Source organism: Paramisgurnus dabryanus, chromosome 22, assembly GCF_030506205.2.
Source record: "Paramisgurnus dabryanus chromosome 22, PD_genome_1.1, whole genome shotgun sequence".
Lineage (NCBI taxonomy): Eukaryota > Metazoa > Chordata > Actinopteri > Cypriniformes > Cobitidae > Paramisgurnus > Paramisgurnus dabryanus.
This window is the reverse complement of record NC_133358.1, coordinates 27,245,771-27,270,742: the sequence shown is the minus strand read 5'-3', so window position 1 is coordinate 27,270,742 and position 24,972 is coordinate 27,245,771. Positions and strand designations below refer to the sequence as shown.

Sequence of the window (24,972 nt, the reverse complement as noted above, 5' to 3'; positions counted from 1 at the left end):
AGACTTACAGATGGATAGATAGATGGATAGATGGACAGACGGACAGACGTATAGATAGACGGACAGACGGACAGACGGATGGATAGATAGATAGACGGACAGACGGATGGATAGATAGATAGATAGATAGACAGACAGACAGACGGACGGACGGACGGACGGATGGACAGACGGACGGATGGATAGATAGATGGATGGACGGACGGACGGACGGACGGAAGGACGGATAGACGGACGGACGGACGGATGGAAGGACGGACGGACGGACGGACGGATAGATAGACGGACGGACGGATAAGGCAGACTGACAGACGGATGGATAGGCAGACTGACAGACGGATGGATAGGCAGACTGACAGACGGATGGATAGGCAGACTGACAGACGGATGGATAGACGGCTAGATAGACTTACAGATGGATAGATTGATGGATAGACGGACAGATGGATAGATAGATAGACAGACAGACGGATGGATAGATAGATAGACAGACGGACAGATAGATAGATAGATAGATAGATAGATAGATAGATAGATAGATAGATAGATAGATAGATAGATGGACGGACGGACGGACGGACGGACGGACGGACGGACGGATGAACAGATAGACGGACGGATGGACGGATAGACGGACGGATGGACGGATGGACGGACGGACGGACGGACGGACGGACGGATAGACGGACGGACGGACGGATAGATAGATAGATAGATAGATAGATAGATAGATAGATAGATAGATAGATAGATAGATAGATAGACAGACAGACAGACAGATAGATTTTGAATTTAGCATTTTATTTTTTGCATTTACCATCGTTTCCCTTGGGGGCCATGCACCCCATCTTTGGGAATCACCATTTGTGAACCAGTATCCTAATAAACAGTTTTTATTACGTGATTACAGACAATCAGGTGCAGCTCTGTGTTGTTGAGTTCATTTTCTGTCAAGATGAAATGACTTTCAATAAACTGAAATCTCCTGGCCACAGACGAAAACCGGCCATGCTTTAGGACATTTTTCATAGGTAAATGCTAAACACTGCCCCCCAATAACATTTGGAAAGTTCATGCACATTAGAAATGTATAAATGTCATGTTTTTAGTTAACAAAATATCACACAGAGTACATAAATAAATTATGCTAGACCTTTTCTCAGAATTTTTTACTACAGTATGATCATGAAGACACTTGCCTTCAAGGTTACATGTGTGCAACAGTGTGCAGTACATCACACTACGGACCACTAACGGTGGATACTATTAAAATCTAACAGACCTAAAAGTTTTGCTTAAAATCTACTTTATTATCCCATCTCAGTTTGATATTTGGGTCATACATTTTTATAAAGGGCTGAAATATCTACATTCTGTTTTGGCCCTCTGTTTCTGCTCCCCGCATTGTGCAAATGTTTGTACATCAGAGCTGCTTTTAAAAATCTCCATTGAGGACAGTGCTGGTTTCAGATGCTGCGGATGTCTCTTTGTGAGTGTCTCAATGGAAAGCTTTCATGACACTGCAATCCAAACAGGGAAAAAGAGCCACTCCCCCTCAGCCGACCCACAGTTCAGGACCACGGAGAGCTCCGCTCGGCTTCATCTGTCTCCAGGCAACCAATCGTCTGAAGTCCAATGAGCAGATGCATATGAAAGGAAATTTCCCCTTCAGACTATAACTTTGACCCTCCCGTAACTGCTATAAATCACGTCTGTAAAGCGATCTCCTTTACTGGACAGGTACTCAAGCGTCTGCGAGGCTTAAAGCTGAAGGAACAAATGCAGTCTGCATTCTCAAAGTTTGTGCATCAGACATTCAGCCAGTGCTCCATGGGCTGAGATTGTTGAGGATTGGGCTTTGTTAGATCGATAGTCTGTTGAGTCCCATTGAAACCCATTGTGCTGTAGCATTTATTTCAGTTCACATAAATAAAGGAATATGGAAAAAGCTTTGTTTTCTGTAAACATTTTATCTCATTGTGCTGATGTAGAGCGACAGCCAATTGTTTCTTGTATAATTTATTAGCTGTGTTATGTTAGTAGTGGGTATGTCTGCAATAGTATACACTCTCACTTTGGCAGTACCCTTTAAAAACGTTCTAATATTCAACAGATATGTGTGCATTTGGTACCAATATGTACCTTTTGAGGTACTGATATGCCCGATTCAGATGGTAATTGTGTCTCATGAGGATGTCTGTAAAAATATATTTGCATGTGTAAGGGGTGGTATAATCCCCTTCTGACATCATAGGGGGAGCCAAATTTCAATGACCTATTTTTTTCACTTGCTTCCAGAGAATGGTTTACCAAAATTTACTGGGTTGTTTTTTTGCACATTTTCTAGGTTGATAAAAGCACTGGGGACCCAATTATAACACTTAAACATGGAAAAGTCAGATTTTCATGATATGTCCCCTTTAAAATTGTATTTAGCGCTTGCAGCTAATAAACATTTAAACATTTATAATATCAGCTTTCACTCGCTGTAGTGGAGCGATGATGAAACTTTGTTCCCATATACTTCTCATCATTTCATTTATGAAGGTGTCAATGTTTAAACTGCATGCAAAGAAACACTAGGGATGTTATCAATTAATCGATCTTAGATTAATTGTCGATAAAAATTTAATCGATAAAACAATTGTCTAATTAGCAAGATTCTTTGTGTGTACGGCGCCTGCGCAAAACACATACAGCCAGAGAAAAAAAATGAAGCGAGCGAGCAGAAGTTAAACTAGCAATGATCACAACGATGCTCGATGCCAATTACACACCTGTGTTTTTAACAAGGCTGGCTGCCAACGCAACAAAATGGCATCCACAGTGGATCTGATAAGGTCAGATAGAGAAAACGCAAATACGGTTAGGATACAGAAATCAAAGACCATCTTCAAAGAAGCCTGCAAGATTAGCATAGCTAAAGCGTAAATAATAAAAATACTTTACGTCCCCGCAAGAAACAATTACGGTCCAAATAGGGCTTTTGTTACCAATATGCATCTTTGAGGTATTAATACAAACTCTTTAGGTGCAAATATTTACTTTTTGATAGGGTACCACCCTAGTAACAGCTATAAGGATAGTTTTGGCCAATTATTACTGACCGTGTTTCACCATACTTTTCATGCTGTTTTACAGTAGGCATATAGTACATATGTAGCACATTTTCTGTAAGATTGGGAATTATGGGCATAGGACTCAAATTCAGGTCACATAATCTGTACAGCTCAATGTATTGGATCACTCAGCCACTACAACTCCAAATTTATAAAATCTGTGTTTGCACACTGTATTGTGTGTACACACTGCTGTGTGTAGTTCTGTTGTATCAGACTGTCTGTACACAGCTATTAATGTGAGCTCTGGTATAAGATATGAATGTAACCTTATCACATTTATCTTAAAGCACCTCTGTGGCAGTTTCCACCCTGAATTCTCTTTATTGAATCCACAGAACTGTGCGTGTGTGAAGAATTCAGAAAACATCACCGCTGGGTTGTGGAGGTCAGATGCTGGAGATATTTCTCATAGACATTTTGTCCTTTGTGTTCTGCAGTATCGCTCTCGGATAATGGTTTGATTTAAAAAAGCTTGTAAAATACATTTATACGACTCTGAAAAAAATAAGAGACCACTCCAGTTTTGACTTTAATTATAATTTCTAGACCATTATTATGACCATTTCAGTCCAGTGTCTGTTCAATTTCAACAAAATCTGAACTTCGAAAGTGACATGAAAGACTGAGAGCAAGAGATGACACATGAAAGATGTGATTAAAAATCAGGGTTATTCCATTAAATATTCATTTTTTAACTATTCCTAAAATCCATGTTAAAACAATTTTTTTCAGAGCTGAATGTACCAAGAAGGTCAAGTACCGTGGGTCTTTTGTTGAGCTGTAAAATGTAGCCTTTTTAATTTTAATTGAGATATTCAGATAAAGATATTTAGCATCAAGCCATTTCATTTCTAAACCATATACAGATTTTTGTTAGTTTTTATAGCAGCTTAATGAAATATCGTCTTATATTCATCATTCTCTATCTCTTCACATTTATGTATTTAGCAGGTGCTTTTATCTAAAGCAACTTGCAGTGCATTACAAGTTATACATTTTTTATCAGTATGTGTTCCTTGGCTTCAAACGCATGACCTTTTGCTTTACAACTGAGCTATGCAGGAGCTCTTTTACTTTCCTGTCTCCATTTGTTTTTAGACGTTATCTTTCTTTAGATGTACTGATAAATGGTGTCTCATCTATGTTTCGTGACTTTTAGACCCTATAGAAGCCATAGATATGTACAGCGGCCCCAGAAGGTTTTAAAATGCTTCAGCCACAATTAAATATGTATGAATGTCGTTGCATTACATATCAAGCCATTGGCATTTGAGTTTTAGAAGCCAATGTATATGCCAATGCACATTTTTCAAGCAAACATTTGACATAATACGGTACTTTTCAAAAAGGCGTCCAGAATAAAGTCCAATGGTTGAAATAACGAGTTTAAGATTAAGGTATATCACTGTTTTGATTTGTAGGGTCCTCTTGGGATGAGCTGATCTCTGAAATACCTACCTTCAGTAAATGTTTAGTATAAGATGTGTACAGTCTTTGCCACTTAAAAATAAAGGTACTACAAAAGGTTCTTCAAAGCAATGCCGAAGTAGAATCGTTTTTGGTTTCTCAAAGAAGCATTTATTCAAAGACTTTTTTAAGATGTCAAAAAATCATATGTGATGTTTTAGCTCAAAATGCCATATAGATAATTTATTTTAGCAAGTTAAAATTGTCACTTTGTAGTAGAGCCCAACCGATATATCAGCAGGCCGATATTATTGACCGATATTAGGCATTTTCCAAACTATCGGTATCTGCATTCATAATGGCCGATAAATGAATATTAAAAAAAAACGGATGAAACCGCATTCTATCATGTCATGATTGTTGCCGTTGTATAGTTTGTCCACCAGAGGGCACTCTACAACCTCCCTGTTGGCAACACTCGTGTAAAACGCGTCACAGATCCTGCAACCTGCTGATCCAGCCAGAGTCAGGCAGAGAGAACAACGGTTAAGTGAGTTCATGGTTAGTTGGTCACAAGACAATAAAAGTAAATCCGTTAATGTTTTGTTGCGCGTTTCTGGAAAAAAAAAACGGCCGATATATCGGAATATCAGATTTTAAAACCAACAAACATTTGTATCAGTGTCAGCGTTCAAAATCCTTTATCGGTCGGACTCTACTTTGTAGGTGTGAGCAAAAATGTGCCGTTTTGGGTGTGTCCATTAACATGCAAATGAGCTGGGGGATGTTTCCCAAACAACGACGTAACTCGTTGCTGAACGACCATAGTACGATGCATCGTTGGAGAAACGAACTACCTTGTCACGACTGTTTCCCGAAAGCATAGTAACTTTGTCGCACATTCGTCGTTTGAACCATGTTGGTTGGTTTAACAACATAGTTGATGATGTCACGTGGGAGGTGAAGTATTTAATGTCAGATTATTGCTGTAAATAACATTGCATCGGAAGACTGATTTTGTTATCGTGATTTAGTTATCTGTTGTTTATTTTCAAGATATTTAATTCACCCACATGTTCCCTCTTACGTCACTCCTCCCAGGGATTCCCCAGGGTCTTAAAGCACGTACGTCTGCGCACATGCGCAGTTTTCAAATGCATTGCTTTCATTCTGTTTACGATTTTAAAGACGTTAAATAAAATTGTAATATATTTAGAATGATGGATATAGACTCTACTACATGTTTTTTGCTTATTTTGTTCAAAAGCATGATCAACGTAAGTCTACATATGATAATAACAAGGAACAATGCTTCTAACGACAGGTCAAGACAATGCAGTTTGCGAATGTTTGTTTGAACGATGGTTTCGGGAAACACCAAATTGTTGAACGATGTTAGTAACGATGGAATTTACGATGTTCGTTGGCTAACAATGCTTTTGGGAAACGCACCCCTGATCTCTGTACTAAATGGCAGTGTCGTGGTTGGATAGTGCAGATTAAGGGGCAGAATTGTCCCCTTCTGACATCACCAGGGGAGCCATGACCTATTTTTTTCACATGCTTGTGGAAAATGGTTTACCAAAACTAAGTTACTGGGTTGTTCTTATTCACATTTTCTAGGTTGATAAAAGCAGTGGGGACCTAATTATAGCACTTAAACATGGAAAAAGTCAAATTTTCATGATATGTCCACTTTAACAATCTACCTTTTGGTAATCTAAGAAAACTACAAAGAAACTTATATAAAACAGAAAGGTTCTTCAAATTTTAAAGGTCCTTTATGGAACCATTCAGCCAAAAATGGTTCTTCTATGGCATCTTGAAGCACGTTTATTTGTATGCTTACTTGTATCTTCGTGAAGTTTTATAATTTGCTGACCACTAAAAATGTACCCCCACAGCTCCTTTCCAGATCATCATATTGGATAATTCAAAATAAAATTGCATTGATTGTTAAAAATGACCTCAGTGAGTGGTTTGAAAACTCTTTACTCATAATCTTAACATCAGGTTTTAATTTAAATGCATTTTCTTTGTGTTTGTGCAGATATCAACATGGCCGGAGAGCCCAAACCCTACAGGCCCAAACCAGGAACCAAAAGACCCATCACTGCAGTCTACGGGTGAGTCTTTCCAATTTTATGCTAGACAGACAAGCCCAGGTAAATAACACAGATATATAGACACAATCCAGCCCATGTAGGTTTTCCGATCCAGACCAATAAACTGAAGAGCGCAAACCTTAGTAAACTCGTACAAATGCATACGCAATAACTCCACTGCAAATTTTTCATTGCATGTCTTTTAGCGGCAAAAGCGGCTGTCGTGAGTCACAAAAAATCTGCCTCCATGTATCTCATACTGTAGGTTTAAATAGGGCTGGTACGTATTGGGCTTTTTGAATATCACTTTGTGTGACAACCACTATACTTCACATTTGATAATTGGTATTTTAACTATACGTCACCTTTCTGCGGTTCACTTTAGATAATATAGTGCAATGTAAATAGAAAAGTCATCGCTGCTCTCCAACACTCAGTAAACATTGATTCCCTTGTTAGGAAAGTGAAGGTAGAGCAGATTGAAGCATGGTTGCCGAATGAAGCCGTCAGCACATTTGTCATATTATCAGGTTTAGATAATGGAGCGGCTGCCAGTCTGTGATAATCAGCATAAATTCATTCAACTGCTGATCCTGCAATTGTGTCTCATAGGTTTAGTTGGCTTGTTTAACTCTTACAGGATGAAAAAACTAATCATGCAGGAAATCAGTCAAAAAGCAATGTTTGAGAAGGAATTTATGTCTTTGATTAGAGATCTTGATATTAGCTTTTATATTAGCATTTACTTTCTATTCTTTCTTCATAAATAGTTTTGTATTTTTAATGTTGACCGCAAAGAATGTAATGAAGCCTTCATTTCTGGATTTCTGGAATTCAGTACCTTAGGAGCTTAAAGGAGCATTTTTTATAATTATGGTTTTGTTTTCTAATTAATGCATTTTTAATTCTTTTCTTCCCTCTCATTGTATTTTTGAAATTAATTAAGAATGAATTTGCATTTCAAATGAGCTGCATGCATTACATGTATTCTGTAACCTGGGCAGGGGACTTCAGCGCAAATTTAACAAAGAATAGCTGTGAATGTTAATTAGTTAAGAATAAAGCAGTCAAAAGAGAATGAGAGTTGTGCATAAAGAAAAAAATAATGAGCTGGTTTTTGTGACTTTGACCGTAATGACCAGAAATCACCATCACTCGAATTTCTATGGTTGACGGATATGCGTGACACATTTTAACACGGTGTGAAAAGAAAATGAACCCTATTTGCTTTCTTAGCAATAAATAAATAAATAAATAGTCTTGTTATAATTATACTTAGGAAATAATTATTCCTGCTCTTATTGTGTGTGATTTCAGTGCACATTATCTTAAAGGAATACACACATACATTTTGAATGTTAATTTTGTACACATTGTTTGTGTTATGCTATTTAACAAACTGTGTGTCATTTTAACACATGATGTATCATTTTGCGTTCATTTTGTGTTCAAACAAATAAAAGGGACAACACAACTTGTGTTAAAAATAACAATGATAGCACAGAAAGTTTCCAAAAAGGAAGATAGAAATAAACAAAAGAAGAATAACAAAGAAAAATGAGACAGAAAATAGCATAAACACAAAGCTTATAGAAATATGACTTTCTATGCCACTAGTCAAACAAATAGATTTTTTATTCAAGATTTTACACAAGCTGATTAAAGCAAAATAGGGAAAACTCAAATCAGGGTTGCCAGGTTTTCAAAACTGGCCGAAAACATGCACAATTGTTTTCAGTACAATATCACTTTTTTGGGGTCACTTCAACCCGTGGACATGACAAAATACAGTATTAAAGTAATAATAATTATAATAATTCATTATATAGTGCTTTTCTGCAGACCTCAAAGCGCTTTACGTAAGTATCCTAATTCCATGGGAAAACCGTAGACCTTAACAAAATATTAGAAATAATATTGACCTGCCATAATAACCGTAGGCCTGGCAACCCTTAACCATTAACCTTATAAATATATGCAACATAAACAGAATAATATTAATACAAAACAAAACTTATGATACTAAACTTTTTTCTGCTAAACACAATTTTATTTAATAAAGGTTTTAATTGTTTATTAAAATATTCAGCCGTTACAGGTGTGCAATCTTGAGATAGCCTCGGCTGTGAAGGATCCATTCGTTCTATCCTTAACAGCGTGGAGAAATAAAGACACACTTTGAGGCCTAATTTTAAGCATCCTTTGAATTGGGACGGCCTTAGCCTTAAAGGTGTAGCAGAGGATTTTCTCGAATTTTAGAAAAGAAGCGCCCTCTCCACTTTTAAAAAAAATGCAATTGCGCAACACTCCTGATTGACCACTAGAAGGACCAATAGTCTTGATGATCCACCCGGAAAAAGAAAATCCTTCGCAATTTCTTTAAGTCGCGCTTAAAGATTTAAAAATAATTTTTAATAGAAACTTGTGTCAGACATTTAGACACTTCTGCATATTGTGTTAGCTCTTTGACCCATAAAAAGTATACATATTGCTGAAGTTGCCAAATAAACATTGCTTAATAATAAGTCTTTATAAACTTGTGCAGTTTAGCCTGGAATAAGCTATCAAAGTTGCTGTGGATCCAGATTTTTCCATGCAGTTAATAAGCAGCTTTAATGATTTCCGTTACTGATGACTTACTGTGTTTACAAGAGCGCCGCTGTTCTCTGGAGGCAAATATTATAGACCCCTTTACAGCTCACGTGATCAAATAGCCTGCGCGCGCATTTGGGCAACAGAAGTGGTGTTATTCCCCATTGGTTCTAACGTGGTAGCAACTCAGAAAGTTTATTAAAACGGTTTCTCAACATCAAAATGTCCAGTTGTTGCGTTTGGTTGCACTAATATAATATACTAATATACGTATATATGTATCTGGCAACTTTATTTTTGGCCATCTGCTTACGTCTTTTATCCACTCCACTATAGTACACGGATCTGGTAGCTGTGTTGAAAATGTTGATAAAGTCAATTTTTTTAAAATAACTTACTGTTTGTGTTGCTTCACTGTTGATTCTTACGATACTTCCGTTGCCCAAATGCGCGCGCATACGTTGCCACGTCATCATTGTGTACAAACAGTAAAAGGGTCTATTGATCTATCTGTAAACAGGGTCTTTAATTGATGTGCCGATGGATGGGATTGTTCTGTACTATCAGATTTTGTGACTCACGCAAGCTTGATTCTGTTCTTTACAAATTAATACCTCGGGTACAAATTGATTCGCTTTCAAAGTGCACGATCAAATCGGATGTTTCTGATCGGACAATTGGACTGTAAATGTAAGTCTGGATTGGTGGTCCTTCATGCCCTCTATCAGTATGTCAGTTTTCAGATCACACAGGCCTGAAGACACAATTTTTCTCAGTTTCTTTTATTCATAGTGAATTAGGCAGTAATTCCATCATCTTTTAGACGAGCACATTTGGAGTTATTTTAGTAAATGTCCTTGCTTTTCCAAGCTTTATAATGGGAGAAAATAGGGATCAGGGAACAACTTCTGACTTTAAAACCCCCCAAAAGCGCAACCAATCTTCACAAAAGTAATCCACACAGCTCCAAGAGCGTTAATAAAGGTCACTGCGATTTTGGTAACTTCGCCAACTTGAGAGAGTTTTAGCGTAGCGAGCGTTATTGCCATTGGTACGTTGTGCGGTGACTCTTGTGAATATATTTATTAGTACTTAAAACGCACATATTAATGTCTGATTTTGCAAAACCTTATTTTACATCCTTAATCCTACCCAATTCCTACAAATACTTTTAACTAAACAACTACTTCACTTTATTAATAAGCAGTAATTAGAACTATATAGAGGCAAAAGTAGTTAATAGTTAGTTAATAGTGAGAATTGGACCTTAAAATGTGTGACCAGAACTTTTATATACTTTTATGTACTTCTATATGATTTATTCGAGCTGTTTCAAGCCTATCTTTGTAGGATTTACTAAATAAAATGTAGAAAGTAATAGTAATACGTAATAGTAGAAATACATAGTTGAATAGTTTTAGAGAGAGTAATTTGTACAGTAATCTAATTACATGATTGAAGATGTAATTAGTAACTACTAGTAATAAATTACTTTTTTTAGCAACTTGCCCAACACTGGTTAGGATTAGTGTTGGGTTCAGGGCTTGTACTTAGTAATTACAGAGTTACACAATAACTACATAGTACTGTATGTGGAACTGGATTGTAAAATACATTTTAAATAAATTTTTTTGACTATATAATTAAAGTATTTCTGCATTTAAAGCATCGTGATACACTTTTATAAACTTTCACTCTATAGTACAATAATGTAATAAAAAAAAAAAAATACAAGCTGAATGACTGAGGGTCAAAAATATTTCATCTTTTTTCTAAATAAAGACTCCTACTGTTAAAAGAACTGTTTTCAACCCTGAACGTTTTCCTATTAGACTTTACACACCTGTTAATACTATTTCACTTATCTTATATCTCTGTTTTGTCCTTTTTCAGTGGTTATGAATTTGATTATGATTACTACAGGGAGGATTTCTACAATCGGTATGTATGCCTTTAGAAATATATGATCATATTCAGCAAGTTTAAACACTTGAGTTCTTCATCTGTTGTATATGAACAGTCTTTCATGGCTTTTAAGCAATTGTCACAGTTTTTTTTAAAGAGATCGAAACATTACAAAGATATGAAAGAAATTAAACAGAAAAATCTCTTTTAATTTATATAAGCTAAACACCTACGGTTTGTCCTTGACAAGAATTAAAACATGAAAGCAAAGGTGATATTGTGTGGATAATTTTTATTAGCCTTGAGTAAATGGAGCTTTCATTTTTAAGAAGATCTGTCTCATTTCTCTGGTGTCCTGCTTTTGATCTCATCTTTTATTAGTTACTAAATGTCAGCCAGAGGTAGAAAAGACTGATAAATTATAGCAAGGGCTTGCGCTATTTAACATTTCTTGTTCCCCACTGTTTTAAGAAAGTTTGACTTAAAGAAAACTTTGCTAATTCTAGGGATAAAAATGATGCATTCCACACAAAAAACTTTAAGACCCCATAATGTTAGAATCAAAATCTTGACTTTACGATTTTTTAATGATGTTAAAAATCTCTATTTTCAATCTTCTTGTGGATCTTTTATCTGTCCAGGCTGTTTGACTATCATGGACGTGTGGCTCCTCCTCCGAGGGCCGTGATTCCTTTGAAACGCTCACGGGTGGTCCTTCCATCCACTCGGAGAGGGAAGACTTCCTTCCCCATTAAAACATCCTCATCCTCTTCTTCAAGACCCCCATCGTCATCGTCGTCCTTCACCTCTGGTCAGAAATGTAAGACTAGCTTATCTGCATTATACAAGAATATTTTTGAATGTTAATTTCATCATGAAAAAACTGTCTGGCCTAAAAACAAGGGCTCTTTACTATTTATTTATCAAGTATTTTGGTATATAAAGTGTTTGCATACTTACCATTTTTTTACTAGTTGAACTTACTTGATATTTGAGTTATTAAAAAAGTTAATCAGTAAAACATTAAATTTCTCTTATATTTTTTTAATATGCAACTTCTTTAAATTAAATGTTTTGTTTGACAACATCTCTTTCAAAAGTAAATGTCACTTGGTTTGATATATATTTTTTATCTACTATAATAACAACCCTAAATATTTAAGTGTAAATTCACATGTGAATTTGTCTAGACACATAGCAGACGCTTTTATCCAAAGAGGTTTATTTATCACTTGCTAATGGGCTATCAGTCAGGACAGACAAAACGTGTTAGTCGGCAACTTGCAGCAATTTACTGTTAAAATTGAAAGTGTATGCTAGAATGTATTGATTCAACTAAAGAGGTTTGTGGCGTTCAGAAATGTTGCATTAGTTCAGAAAAAGACTGAAATTCAGAAAAAGTGAACATCACGCATTGTTTGCAAATTAGAATTCATAACACTAAACCAGATTTTATCTCTATGCCGTAAGTAGCGGCTTTTATAGCATCTGTCAGCATCTTAGCGACTCCTTCGATCGTGGAGCTCAAAGGCTGAGATTAGCGGCGGTGCATGACACTAATGCTCTTAACTGCAGTGCTGTCGTCCCTCCGGGGGCTTTACTTATATCAACGCAGACATATTCATGGCATGTACACAAAAGTGCCACTGTTTACAATCATCTACACTTGACTGGAGCTATCCCCCTCCTACACAACACAAACTGAAGATTAGTTTTATAACCAAAAAAGTTTGGTTAAGCACACTGACTGTTTGGTCAAAATTATGTGAAATGCTAATGAAAAATTCAGATGTTCTGTTTGGTTTGACATTGGATATTTTTGTCCCTAGCAAACACCAAATGTTAGCTAATCTAACAGTTAAAAATCTGTACTGTAAGCACAACAATATCAAATATAGCACCAAAAAAAGATGAAACATATAAACACAAATCACAACAGAAATAAATCATAAATAAACACAGCTTAAAGATGATTTGATGATAGTTTTTTTATTTTTTTATTTTCCCATCTTAATATGCAGAAACAACTGTTAGAAAATCTTTAATTGGATGATTCTGCTTAAAGTAAAACCAGCTCTTTACAACAAAGCATTATATTAATATTTACATTTATTAATTTGGCAGACGCTTTTATCCAAAATGCTGTCAAATATACGCTGTCAAAAAATTGTCCCTTGGTGTCTCTGGGGCGGTACCCTTTCAATAAAGTACACCTTTGCACCTAAAGATTTTATAGTACCTTAAAGGAACATATTGGTAACTCGGAGAGCGCATTGGTACCTTTGAGGGGCGTGTATTGATGCCAAAGAGAGCGCAATGGTACCTCGGAGATGTGCGTATTGGTACCAAAGAGTGCACATTGGTATATTGGAGGGGACATATTGGTGCCAAAGAGAGCGCATTGGTACCTCGGAGGGGCGCGTATTGGTGCCAAAGAGTGCGCATTGGTACCTCAGAGGTGCATATTGGTGCTAAAGAGTGTGCATTGGTACCTTGGTGGGGACATATTGGTGCCAAATAAGCGCATTGATACCTCAGAGGGGCGCGTATTGGTTCTAAAGAGTGCACATTGGTACCTCTGAGGGGCAGGTATTGGTGCCAAATAAGCGCATTGATACCTCAGAGGGGCGCATATTGGTTCTAAAGAGTGCACATTGGTACCTCTGAGGGGCGTGTATTGATGCCAAAGAAAGCGCATTGGTACCTTTGAGGGGCGCGTATTGATGCCAAAGAGAGCGCATTGGTACCTTTTGAGGGGCGCGTATTGATGCCAAAGAGTGCACATTGGTACCTCAAGGGGACATATTGGTACCAAAGAGAGAATGAATTGGAACCTCGGAGAGGCACATATTGGTGCCAAAGAGAGCGCATTGGAACCTCGTAGGGGCACATATTGGTGCCAAAGAGAGCGCATTGGTACCTCAGATGTGCATATCGGTGCTAAGGAGAGCGCATTGGTACCTCAGAGGGGCGCATATTGGTGCCAAAAGAGCGCATTGGTACCCCCGAGGGGCGCATATTGGTACCAAAGAGTGCACATTGGTACCTTTGAGGGGACATATTTGTGCCAAAGAGTGCGCATTGGTACCTCAGAGGTGCATATTGGTGCCAAAGAGTGCGCATTGGTACCTCAGCGGGGCACATATTGGTGCCAAAGGGAGTGCATTGGTACCTTGAAGGGGGGCATATTTGTGCCAAAGAGAGCGCATTGGTACCTTGGAAGGGCACGTATTGGTGCCGAAGAGAGCGCATTGGTACCTTGGAAGGGCACGTATTGGTGTCAAAGGGAGTGCATTGGTACCCCAGAGGGGCACATATTGGTGCCGAAGAGAGCGCATTGGTACCTTGGAAGGGCACGTATTGGTGCCGAAGAGAGCGCATTGGTGCCTTGGAGGGGCACGTATTGGTGCCAAAGTGAGCGCATTAGTACATCAGAGAGGCACATATTGGGGCCAATAGTGCACAGTAGTACCTCAGTGACAACTTGGGACCAGTTTTGACGATTTTTTCGGACAGTGTAAGCATGTGTGTTTCCTGGGACCAATAGCATGAGAAACAATCATTGTCTTTATATACTTCTTTGAAATTGAACACTTAATAAAAACGCTTGAAGGCAATGTTTTGGAGGTTCTTGTTATTTTAGTTTATTTAATCCATTCCAATTGTCGCACAAGCATGCACATGTGTTTGCTGAATTTCAGTAGATACGGCGACGTGTCAGCTAACCACCTACACTGAGCTTTGAGCCTCGAGCGGGTGGCGGCAGGTGTACACAGCATCTTGTGAGGAAGCAGAAAAGCTGGCAGCGGTGTGACAGTCGTGTCGGGTCACGCTGTGTTGTCATGGCTGACGGCGGTGACAGTAGACAAGCTCTGGCTTCCTCAAGCAGAGGAGCCACAGGAAAATACAGACTAATGAATTTTTCAACAAATCACTCCGATGTTTCCTGAAGCTCTAATTATCTTGAAAAAACTGATCTTTTTTATATTTATCTCTAGTAAATCCGTAATATTAGCATTTAGTTATCCATATGTATACATTTGGTAGCAATAAATACCTTTAAGATACTATTTAAGGTGTATTTTTTGAAAGGATACCACCCCCTGTGTCAGCTCAAGACTTTTTTTGACCATTTTTCCAACCCACACCTATATTTCGTATATATTTTCCTAAACGGTATTGCGGGAACTGTGTCAGTATTTTAGTTTGGTTTCCCATATCAGTAAAAAAAGCTCTTTGTAAATGTTAATGGAACCGAAAGTCATAAATTATTCAGTTCTGATATTTCCTATGAAATAGATCCCGCTCTGAATGAGAAGTTAACTGTTTTTGAAAGATGTCAAGAGACATTTCCATAATTTTAAAGCAATCCTGTGTCTGATCCCATCTGCTGCCCGTTTTTCTAACCTCTCCGCTGCTTTTACTTCCCAGCAAGGTCATTTTGAGATGCAAACTGTGATTTTAAGTGTTTATTAGATTCAGTTTGCGTTCGTGGTGTAATCATCTGAGGGAGATTAATGTGACAGCTGTCAGACTTGAAAAGCAGTGGACATTTTAATCATTGAAAGTTTACAGAAATTAGCAACATGAATTAGGCGAGCAGGCAATTATCATAAACATTTCAACCATGTGTGACATGCAGCATATTAATTGGATGGCTAGTTTGCCCGAGGGACCGGCGAGTAATATACGGTTTTAGAGGACAACAATGATAATACAGGATTGTAACATTTCTCGTTCCCAGGTCAAATTTTTGAGCCTGCAACTTGTGATATCAGTCCTGATGTGCAGTTCAGCTGAGAATAGTGAATTTCCAATGCATTTTTAAAATAAGTTGTACCCTTGGAATGCAATAATCCAATATTTTGACTTTAAATATAGATGTTTTCAACTAACCTGCAACCAACTCGGACCGCAAAAAAAAAAAATATATAAATAAATAAATAAATAAATAAATAAATATATTTTTGGATGACTCTTTAAAGTTTTGGATGATATTTGGATATTTTGATTATACATCACTGGTATACATCAAATATACTGTATAAAACAAGATATAAAATATTTATATGAATAGGAGACAATGCAAAGCTTAGGATGTTGGCTTTTGCAGTGTAAGTCCCGCCTTTTAGTTAAAACCACCAATCATCAATTGATAAAGACTGACGATTATCTGGGGGAGTCGCATGAGGTGCTTGCCAAGTTGCTGTATGGGTCTTAGCTAAAACAACCTTGATAAAAGGAGTTTTAAATCCAATTTAAGCTTAAATAATGTCAATTTTCTTAAAAAAAAATCCAGATTATTTACTCACCACCATGTCAATCAAAATGTTGATGTCTTTCTTTGTTCAGTCGAGAAGAAATTAAGTTTTTTGAGGAAAACATTCCAGGATTTTTTTCATTTTAATGGACTTTAATGGACCCCAACACTTAACAGTTTAAATGCAGTTTAAAATTGCAGTTTCAAAGGACTCTAAATGATCCCAAATGAGGCATAAGGGTCTTATCTAGCGAAACAATTGTCATTTTTGGCAAGAAAAATTTAAAATATGCACTTTTAAACCACAACTTCTTGTCTTACTCCGATCCTGTGCCGAGCCAGCGCGACCTCAATTGTGTAATGCCGTGGAAAGGTCACGTGTTACATATATGAAACGCACATTTGTGGAGCATTTTAAACAATAAACTGACACAAAGACATTAATTAGTATCATTCCACATACAACAACATCGGAACGGTCCTCTTTCTCCACATTTGTCAACACTGGGATGGTAGTTTCGATACGCCATCCATGACCTCTTGACGCATTAAGTGAGGTCGCACTGGCTCATTACAAGAAAGAAGGAAGACGAGAAGTTGTGGTTAAAAGTGCATATTTTTTATTTTTCTTGACAAAAATGACAATCGTTTCGCTAGATAAGACCCTTATGCCTCCTTTGAGATCGTTTAGAGTCCTTTAAAACTGCAATTTTAAACTGCATTAAAACTGTTAAGTGTTGGGGTCCATAAAGTCCATTAAAATGAGAAAAATCCTGGAATGTTTTCCTCAAAAAACATAATTTCTTCTTGACTGAACAAAGAAAGACATTAACTTTTTGGATGACATGGTGAGTAAATTATCCAGATTTTTATTAAGAAAGTGGACTAATCCTTTAAAAAACAAAAGTTATGGTACAGGTTTAATTTTGGTCATTTTATTGTAATTTTAGCACATGATTTTAGAGATATCTGTATTTTCACATTTAAGTAGATAAGACTTTAATCTTGCATGACTAAAATAACGGTCTGGATGTTTTGCAAACATGGCCGCCTAGTGGTGCGACTTCTTTAAAGGGACTTTGTATATATTCAAAGCACACTACATTGAATACTGTATCCCATGATGTAATGGACTTGACCTCCTATTAACAGAGATGATTTTTATCTCTTTGGTCAGCTAAAATGTATATTTTACATGCATTCTGATCTTAAATAGCAGTACTTATTTACTTAATGAACTGGACACCATTTCCTGAATGCACTGTGGTTTTAGTACTGATTGAGACATTTAATAAGGTTTGAAACATTAAACGTGTAATGAAGCATAGTACTGTTCAAAGCAAAAGCCATTAGTTAAGGCCAGCGTAATACAATAGCATGCTTTGTACAAGTGAAAATATATGGAAATAAATTATATATTGCGCTTAATAATCTGTATCTTGCTCAAACATTTATTCAGGTTGTATTGACTGACTAAAATGCCATAAAACAAATGGAAAATATAATCTTCCTAGTGTCTGATGATATCAACCAGCACGACATGTAAGATTTTGGGTAAAGCTAAATTAAAAACAACAGGGAGGAAAATACTTTAAACCAAGTCATTTACTGGCTGAGAAATAAATTATCCATTGTGGGCTATAATAATGCACGAACGTATGCGTTCACTGTAATGTATATCTGCTCAGATGTGTATCTTTGTTGCTTTATCTCCCCTTGTAGTAAAGTCGGACCAACTCCAGACCATCAAACGTGAACTGACTCAAATCAAGATAAAAATCGACTCTCTTCTGGGCCGCCTGGAGAAGATCGAGAAACAACAAAGAGCCGAGTGCGGTGAGAATGAAAGAAAACTCTTTAGAAAGCAGAAATCAAATCCAATCCAGAGGGAGGGGGGTGCAAACATCAGCCGTACGAGAGGAATATTGAGAGCGCACGCACAAGCTATCAATCTCTGTGACAGGCGGGGAGACCGATAACAATTTGTCATGACTGTTATAAAGGCAATCTTGCACTGTTTTACTTTAAAGAGCACGGATTATTCGATTCACGATTTGACATTTCCTTTGGTGTGTAAGTGTGTATTAGTACATTATTAGTAGCAAAAGGTAAAACCCCCAAAGTAAATTTATCGTCTCCAACGTAAATCCCTTTTTTTGGACTACAACAAACACACAGATTGTAGGCAACAATTTACTACATTTGTTAAAAATTCCACCAGGTATAGATAGACCACACTTGTGAATTATTGACCACACCAAAAATATCTTTGTTTAAAACATTATCTTTTTCTTAATTGCATTTTCGGCCCTGCTCTTTTACGTTAAAGGTGCACTGTGTTACTTTTAAAAAAGATCTCTTGAATAGAAATGCAATATAATTTACATAACTCTATTATCGGTGGTGTATAAATATCTTACATTATGAACTCTATTGTTTTTATTACCTAACAATGAGCCGTTTTATCTACATACACCGCGGGGGTCCTTACATGGAAGTGGCTGTTATGTTTCAACAGTAGCCATAATAGCCCAAACTCTTCTACAGAGCGCATTTCGTCCCTACGTTGTCTCAGACGGTGGATCGAGCCGGTAGTTGCAAATCACAATCTCACTGCTAGATGCTTTAAAAATGTATGGCAATGTATCTGAAAGGTTCTATGTTTAATAAAATATATAAAAGACCAGAGTGAACGTAAAAGTAATGTGGGTTCGAAATGCCATTAAGGTGATTAAATGATAGAAGTTTTGTTTTGTTTTTGGGTTTGACCTGGGAAACATGCTTTAACTCTTTCCCCGCCAGCATTTTCACAAAAGTTTAATGCCTTCCAGAAAATGTTCTTCTTTAAATATATAAACATAAAATATATCAAATGAAAGAACAAACCCTCTGCTTTAAAAGAAAAAACGAAACAAAAAAACTTTCATCCTACCTTCATCAGTTCTCTTTTTGTGACCTCTCAAATATGGGTAGGTTTCTTCACCAAATTTTGAGCAGAAAGCTGACGTAATGCCATTTTTGTAAAGGACTTTTGATAGATCCTCAAAACTTAGACGGACATACAGCTGTTTGCTTTAGGGCGATTCTTCCGGGTTTTATACGTTGCGGAAGTGTGCCACCTGGTGGATAATAGTGGTATTGCGGATTGACGAGATAACTCATCAATGGCGGGGAAAGAGTTAATACCTGTCTCTGTATATGACAGATATTTGTTATATAAATCACAATCTTTACATGTCTCTCTCTCTCTCTCTCTCTCTCTCTCTCTCTCTCTCTCTCTCTCTCTCTCTCTCTCTCTCTCTCTCTCTCTCTCTCTCTCGCTCTCTCGCTCGCTCTTATCCTCAGAATCCCATAGGAAGTATGAGGATAACTGTGACTCTCTGCATGAGGAGTCAATATCAGAAACAGCGGAGAACTCTGGAGAAGAGGGAGGGGAGGGGACCTTAGACGTGGAGGCGGGTGAGATGACCGACGGAGGCGAGGATGATTATGATGAAGAAGGCAGCACTGATCTGGTAAGTCATCTCCATCCCATGCAGCACTGGGACTAAAAATCCCTATTGAAGCTAATTCTGCTGATTTATTCACAGTTATGGAGACAGGTGAGTGAGTTGGGTTGAGTTGGGACCAGATAGAGACTGAAATGAAAAGACAATGAGAATGGGGCCACTGTGAGAAGGAGACAAGGAATTTAGAGAGACCGCGACAAAAGAAAGTTGATGACAGAAGACGACGAGGACAAAAGAGAGACAAGAATGAAGAAAAAACTATATAAAAGGGAGACAAAATGAAATAAACATGGGGATGGGAGAAAGACAAGAGAGTGACGGGGCTGATAGAGGGACAAGTACAAAAGGATGGGACACAGGGAAGGAAGGGGAATGAGGATGGAAGAAAGACAAGAATGAGATAGACAGAAAGTTAAAAGGGAGAAAGGGACATGAGGTTGGGAAAGAGACAAGGACCATGGAGACGAAGATGAGAAGCAGACAGGTACATGAGAGGACAAGGACGAGAGAGATGAGAAAGGGGGACAAAAGAAAGATTGTGACATAAGGAAGATACGAATAGAAGAAAGATAGAGATGAGAGGTAGATGAGGATAGAAGCGAGACAGGGATGAGAGGTTGACAAGGATGGAGAGAGAACAGGACAACAGGGTGAAAGGATAAGAGAGGGTAGAGGGTAGTGAGGAAGGATGAAAGAGAGACACAGACAAGAGGAAGATGATAACAATAGAAAGACAGGAGGAAGATAAGAATAGAAGAAAGATAGAGACGAGAGGAAGATTAGGATAAAAGAGAGGCAGGGACAAGAGGGTAATGAGAATGAAAGACAGGTGACGAAGGTGAGAGAGAGAGACACACACAAGTACAAGAAGTTAAAGGGACATTCCACTTTTTTAAATATGCTAATTTTCCAGCTCTTCTACAGTTAAACATTTTGATTTTTACCATTTTGGAATCAATTCAGCTGATCTCCGGGTCTGCCGCTAGCGTAGCTTAGCATTATCTATTGAATCTGATTAGACCATTAGCATCACGCTCAAAAATAACCAAAGAGTATCAATATTTTTCCTATTTAAAACTTGACTCTTCTGTAGTTACATCGTGTACTAAGACAGACAGAAAATTAAAAGTTGTGATTTTCTAGGCAGATATGGCTTGGACTACACTCTCAAACTGGCGTAATAATCAAGAACTTTGCTGCCGTAACATGGTTGCAGCAGGCGTAGTGATATTACGCAGCAGCCGAAAATATTCCCCCCTATTGAAAGTAACCAAGGGGACTATTGTCGGGCAGTGCGTAATATCACAACGCCTGCTGCAGCCATGTTACAGCAGCAAAGTCCTTGATTATTACGCCAGAATGAGAGTATAGTTCCTAGCCATATATATCTAGAAAATCACAACTTAATTTTCCATTGGTCTTCGTACACAATGTAACTACAGAAGAGTCAAGTTTTAAATGGAAAAAATATCTCAACTTTCTGGTTATTTTTAGCGCAATGCTAATGGTCTAATCAGATTCAATGGATTGTGCTAAGCTATGCTAAAAGTGCTAGCGCCAGACACAGATATCGGCTGAATGGATTCCAAAACGATCAAAATCAAATATTCAACTCTAGGGGAGCTGGAAAATGAGCATATTTTCAAAAAAAAGTGCAATGACCCTTTAACTTGTGTCTCAGTTTTTACCCTCGCCTGTCACAAGTAGTAATTAAAACAGAATCAGAACCTCTAGAGGCTCAAGAATCAAATGGCACTAGGACCAAGAGCAAAGTCAAAAAAGCTTTAGGATGACCGATACAGCAAGTCTGTATTCAAATGAGCTCCTAAAACTGTGGAAATGAAGTGGAAACATCTAACAGAACTCTTTTATGCAAGATTAACTGCCTGCTTTTCTTTACCAAAACTACAGCTTCAAATTTGCTTCAGTTTGAAAAGAAAATGTTTTAAAACCCTGATCTCAGTAGATTAAGATCTGTTTTACCTGATTAATAGCTTAATAGCCGAACCATCAAAGTATCCGTTTCCACACGGTCCTGTTGATAGTTACCAGCCCATCTGAGATCAAATGAGACGTTTGGTTCATGTTCTGCCTCTGTGTTTTTTTTCTCTCTAATGGACTTCGTACCATTCAGACTGTTCATCCATATTTATAAAGTCCCTTTCACGTGACTCTCAACAGAGCCGCCACGCACAAGCATAATGAGCCTTCACATAAAAACGTTTCAGGCACATTACGCCCGGCTTTTTTGTCCCCATGAATCCAAAATCGATTTTTCGTGGAATGTAGTTCGTGTCCATTAGCTTAGAGAGGTTCTATACGCTAGTGTACTATTTCTAGCAGACATATGCATGCGTCTTCCTCTTGATGGACTAAAAATATCGACTCATCTCACGCTCACAGGTGTATCCATATTTTTGTCCAGTAAAATGCTCTCTAGATTGAGAAGATGTACTTCAATGCCATCTGTTTCTGTCTAGCAAGTAGCAAATTATTTTTCACAGCTGTGATGGAACAAAAAGCTATTGGGTAGTAAAAAAAAAACAAATACATTTGCATTACTAAATTGAATCTGTATTTCTCTTTTAGATGGAAAATCATGTGTCTGACATTGACAACTGAAGGTGAGTCAGCAAAATGTTTTTTATTATTATTATTTAAATTTTATTTGGATTAATGTATGTTAGGGATGCACCAATACAACATTTCTTTTATGATAACAATTTTTGATTACTTAAAAATTACATTTTCCAATACCGATAGATAACAATAGTCTTGGTTTTTACGCCGTGTTTCAAATTAGTATGCTGTAAAAAATATTTATTGCACCTATTTTTTGAAGTTAAATTCATTTGAAACTACAATTCATTTAAACTTTCTTGACTAGTGAGGAGTTTCTATAAATTAAATAAATAATAAATCAATTAAGCTAATTCAACTTCATTTTTTTAGTTACAGCAACTCATGAAAAAGTAGGTTGAAATGACTTGTAAATCCAAGTTAATTAAACTTAAAGAGATTGAAAAAACATTAAGTGCAACATCTACGTTTTTTTAAACAATTGCACCATGTCCGATTGCTTGTATCTGCTTATTATAGGCTGATATATCGGTGCATCCCCAGTTTTAATAGATATTTTTGTTTTGCGATTTATTTGTTCACTAAATGTTGTGCTATGCATAGACTTGTGTTCAATCCGGAGAGGATATCGACACAAGACGTCTAACTCTGAGAAGACCGACATCTCTCAAAAGAGGCTGTGAACTTTCTCTCGGCTGTAATTGAAGGAAGAACAAATGTTTGGACGCCATTTAGCATCTGCTGGTCACTTCTGCTGTCTTTCTTATGATAACGTTACATTCAATTGTGTTTTGATTTACAGACCTCCTTGTAAAATAAGTTTTAAAGATCATCATCACGTGAACGTTTCACTTTAGTATTTTCTTTAAAAGTCGTGTTCTTTGAGAACAGATCAAACTTTGGGAATTGATGGGACTTTTTAAGTGATTTTACCATTTACAGTGCAACAGTCTGTGTGTGGAAAAAAAGCCTTAAATGTCAGAAAATGTAACCTGTCATTTTTGTCACCCTCAGTGTTAACAGGGAAGCTGTTTAAAGAGTTTTAAAACATGAAAGCTTTTAAATATGTCTAAAAATGAATATGTTTAATGAGGCTGTCCGCCAACCCTATTTGTAATTTGCTTGTGTTTATTTGTTGAATGTCATGCAGTCTTTCACACTTATTTCAAAGCCAGTTTTTTTAAATATGTTTTGTGTATAGTGGTTTCCATTTTTTCCATTATTTATCAAGATATATAAAAAAATTATATATAAAAAGTTTAACGCTGTACTGCCACACATTCCTCAACACAAAATTAAATATTGTCAGACCCCGGAACATGTGTGTGTCACATCCCACTGTTTTAATCCAGTAGATTAATGACTGGTCTATCAAACTACATCTGCTTTATATCCATGTTTTATGTTTTCTCTGATGTTAATGAGTTTAGAGTTTGTCATAATGAACTCTCTATTTTTCTATGGCAGATTTACACGAAATGCTTCAAAATATTAATATTTGTTTTGCTGACATTCATTCTGCTGCTGTACATAATTAATTTGTTTAAATGAAGTATGTGAGTTGTTTGTGTGAAGCTTGAAACAGACTGACAAGAAATAGTTTAAATATTTTGAAATCGTGATTTGAGAGGAAAAAAGATTCTATACAGAATATTATCGTAACTGCTAAGCTGAGAGGTTTAGTTATACAACATCATTGTATAGAAATGTAAACTTTTTGTAAAGATATTTTTATGATTAGCATGTTTGTTATTTTTATGTATTTTCAGTTGTTTCATTTGTGGTCTGGCTAAAAGCTTCATGATGGTGGGAAGACTGTCATTACCATCACAATATTAAAATTTACAAAAACGCAAGTGTTCTAATTTTTTCTAGATTTATTTTGGACTACAATAGTCTGTTAAATTCAGGATTACATACAGCTTAACATCATCTACTTTTAAAAGGTCTGGGTCACTTTATACACGTACATGGTCATCAGTGTACAGTCTGCTTTACACAAATGTCATGACAATACAATGAAAAAAATTGCTGTAGTTAAAAAAGTTACACAGCAATTTCACGGTAACTTACTGTAGATTAAAAAAATTCCGTTTTACGGTAATTTATTGTAAATTTAAATTCAAGCTGAAGAAAAATCCCTAGTTATGCAGCTAGATTTAAATTTACATTGAAGAAAAACACGGTAACTTACTGTAGATTTAAATTCACACTGAAGGAAAAACCCCTAGTTATGCAGCTAGATTTTAATTTATATTGAAGAAAAACACAGCAACTTACTGTAGATTTAAATTCACAGTGAAGAAATTACTGTAGATTAAAATCCGTTTTACGGTAACTAACTGTAGATTTAAATTCACACTGAAGAAAAACCATTAGTTATGCAGCTAGATTTAAATTTACATTGAAGAAAAACACGGTAACTTACTGTAGATTTAAATTCACAGTGAAGAAAAACATTAGTTATGCAGCCGTTTCATGGTAACTTACTG

The 24,972-nt window shown here is 36.8% G+C and overlaps 1 protein-coding gene across 8 annotated transcripts in view; it reads left to right on the top strand.

Annotated features, from left to right (window-relative positions):
- Positions 1-24,330, top strand: part of LOC135740322 (RNA-binding Raly-like protein) — a 151,869-nt gene extending 127,539 nt beyond the window's left edge. For 7 of the 8 annotated variants that reach the window (XM_065258568.2, XM_065258563.1, XM_065258565.1 and 4 more), the window contains 7 exons: positions 6,580-6,655; positions 11,120-11,167; positions 11,773-11,951; positions 18,114-18,227; positions 19,737-19,906; positions 22,490-22,524; positions 23,084-24,330. In XM_065258568.2, the coding sequence (XP_065114640.1) occupies positions 6,580-6,655; positions 11,120-11,167; positions 11,773-11,951; positions 18,114-18,227; positions 19,737-19,906; positions 22,490-22,522 (620 nt within the window). In that variant the 3' untranslated portion in view covers positions 22,523-22,524; positions 23,084-24,330. The remainder of the gene's footprint in view (positions 1-6,579; positions 6,656-11,119; positions 11,168-11,772; positions 11,952-18,113; positions 18,228-19,736; positions 19,907-22,489; positions 22,525-23,083) is intronic. The other variant, XM_065258566.1, reaches the window with a different exon arrangement.
- The last annotated feature ends 642 nt before the right edge of the window (positions 24,331-24,972 follow it).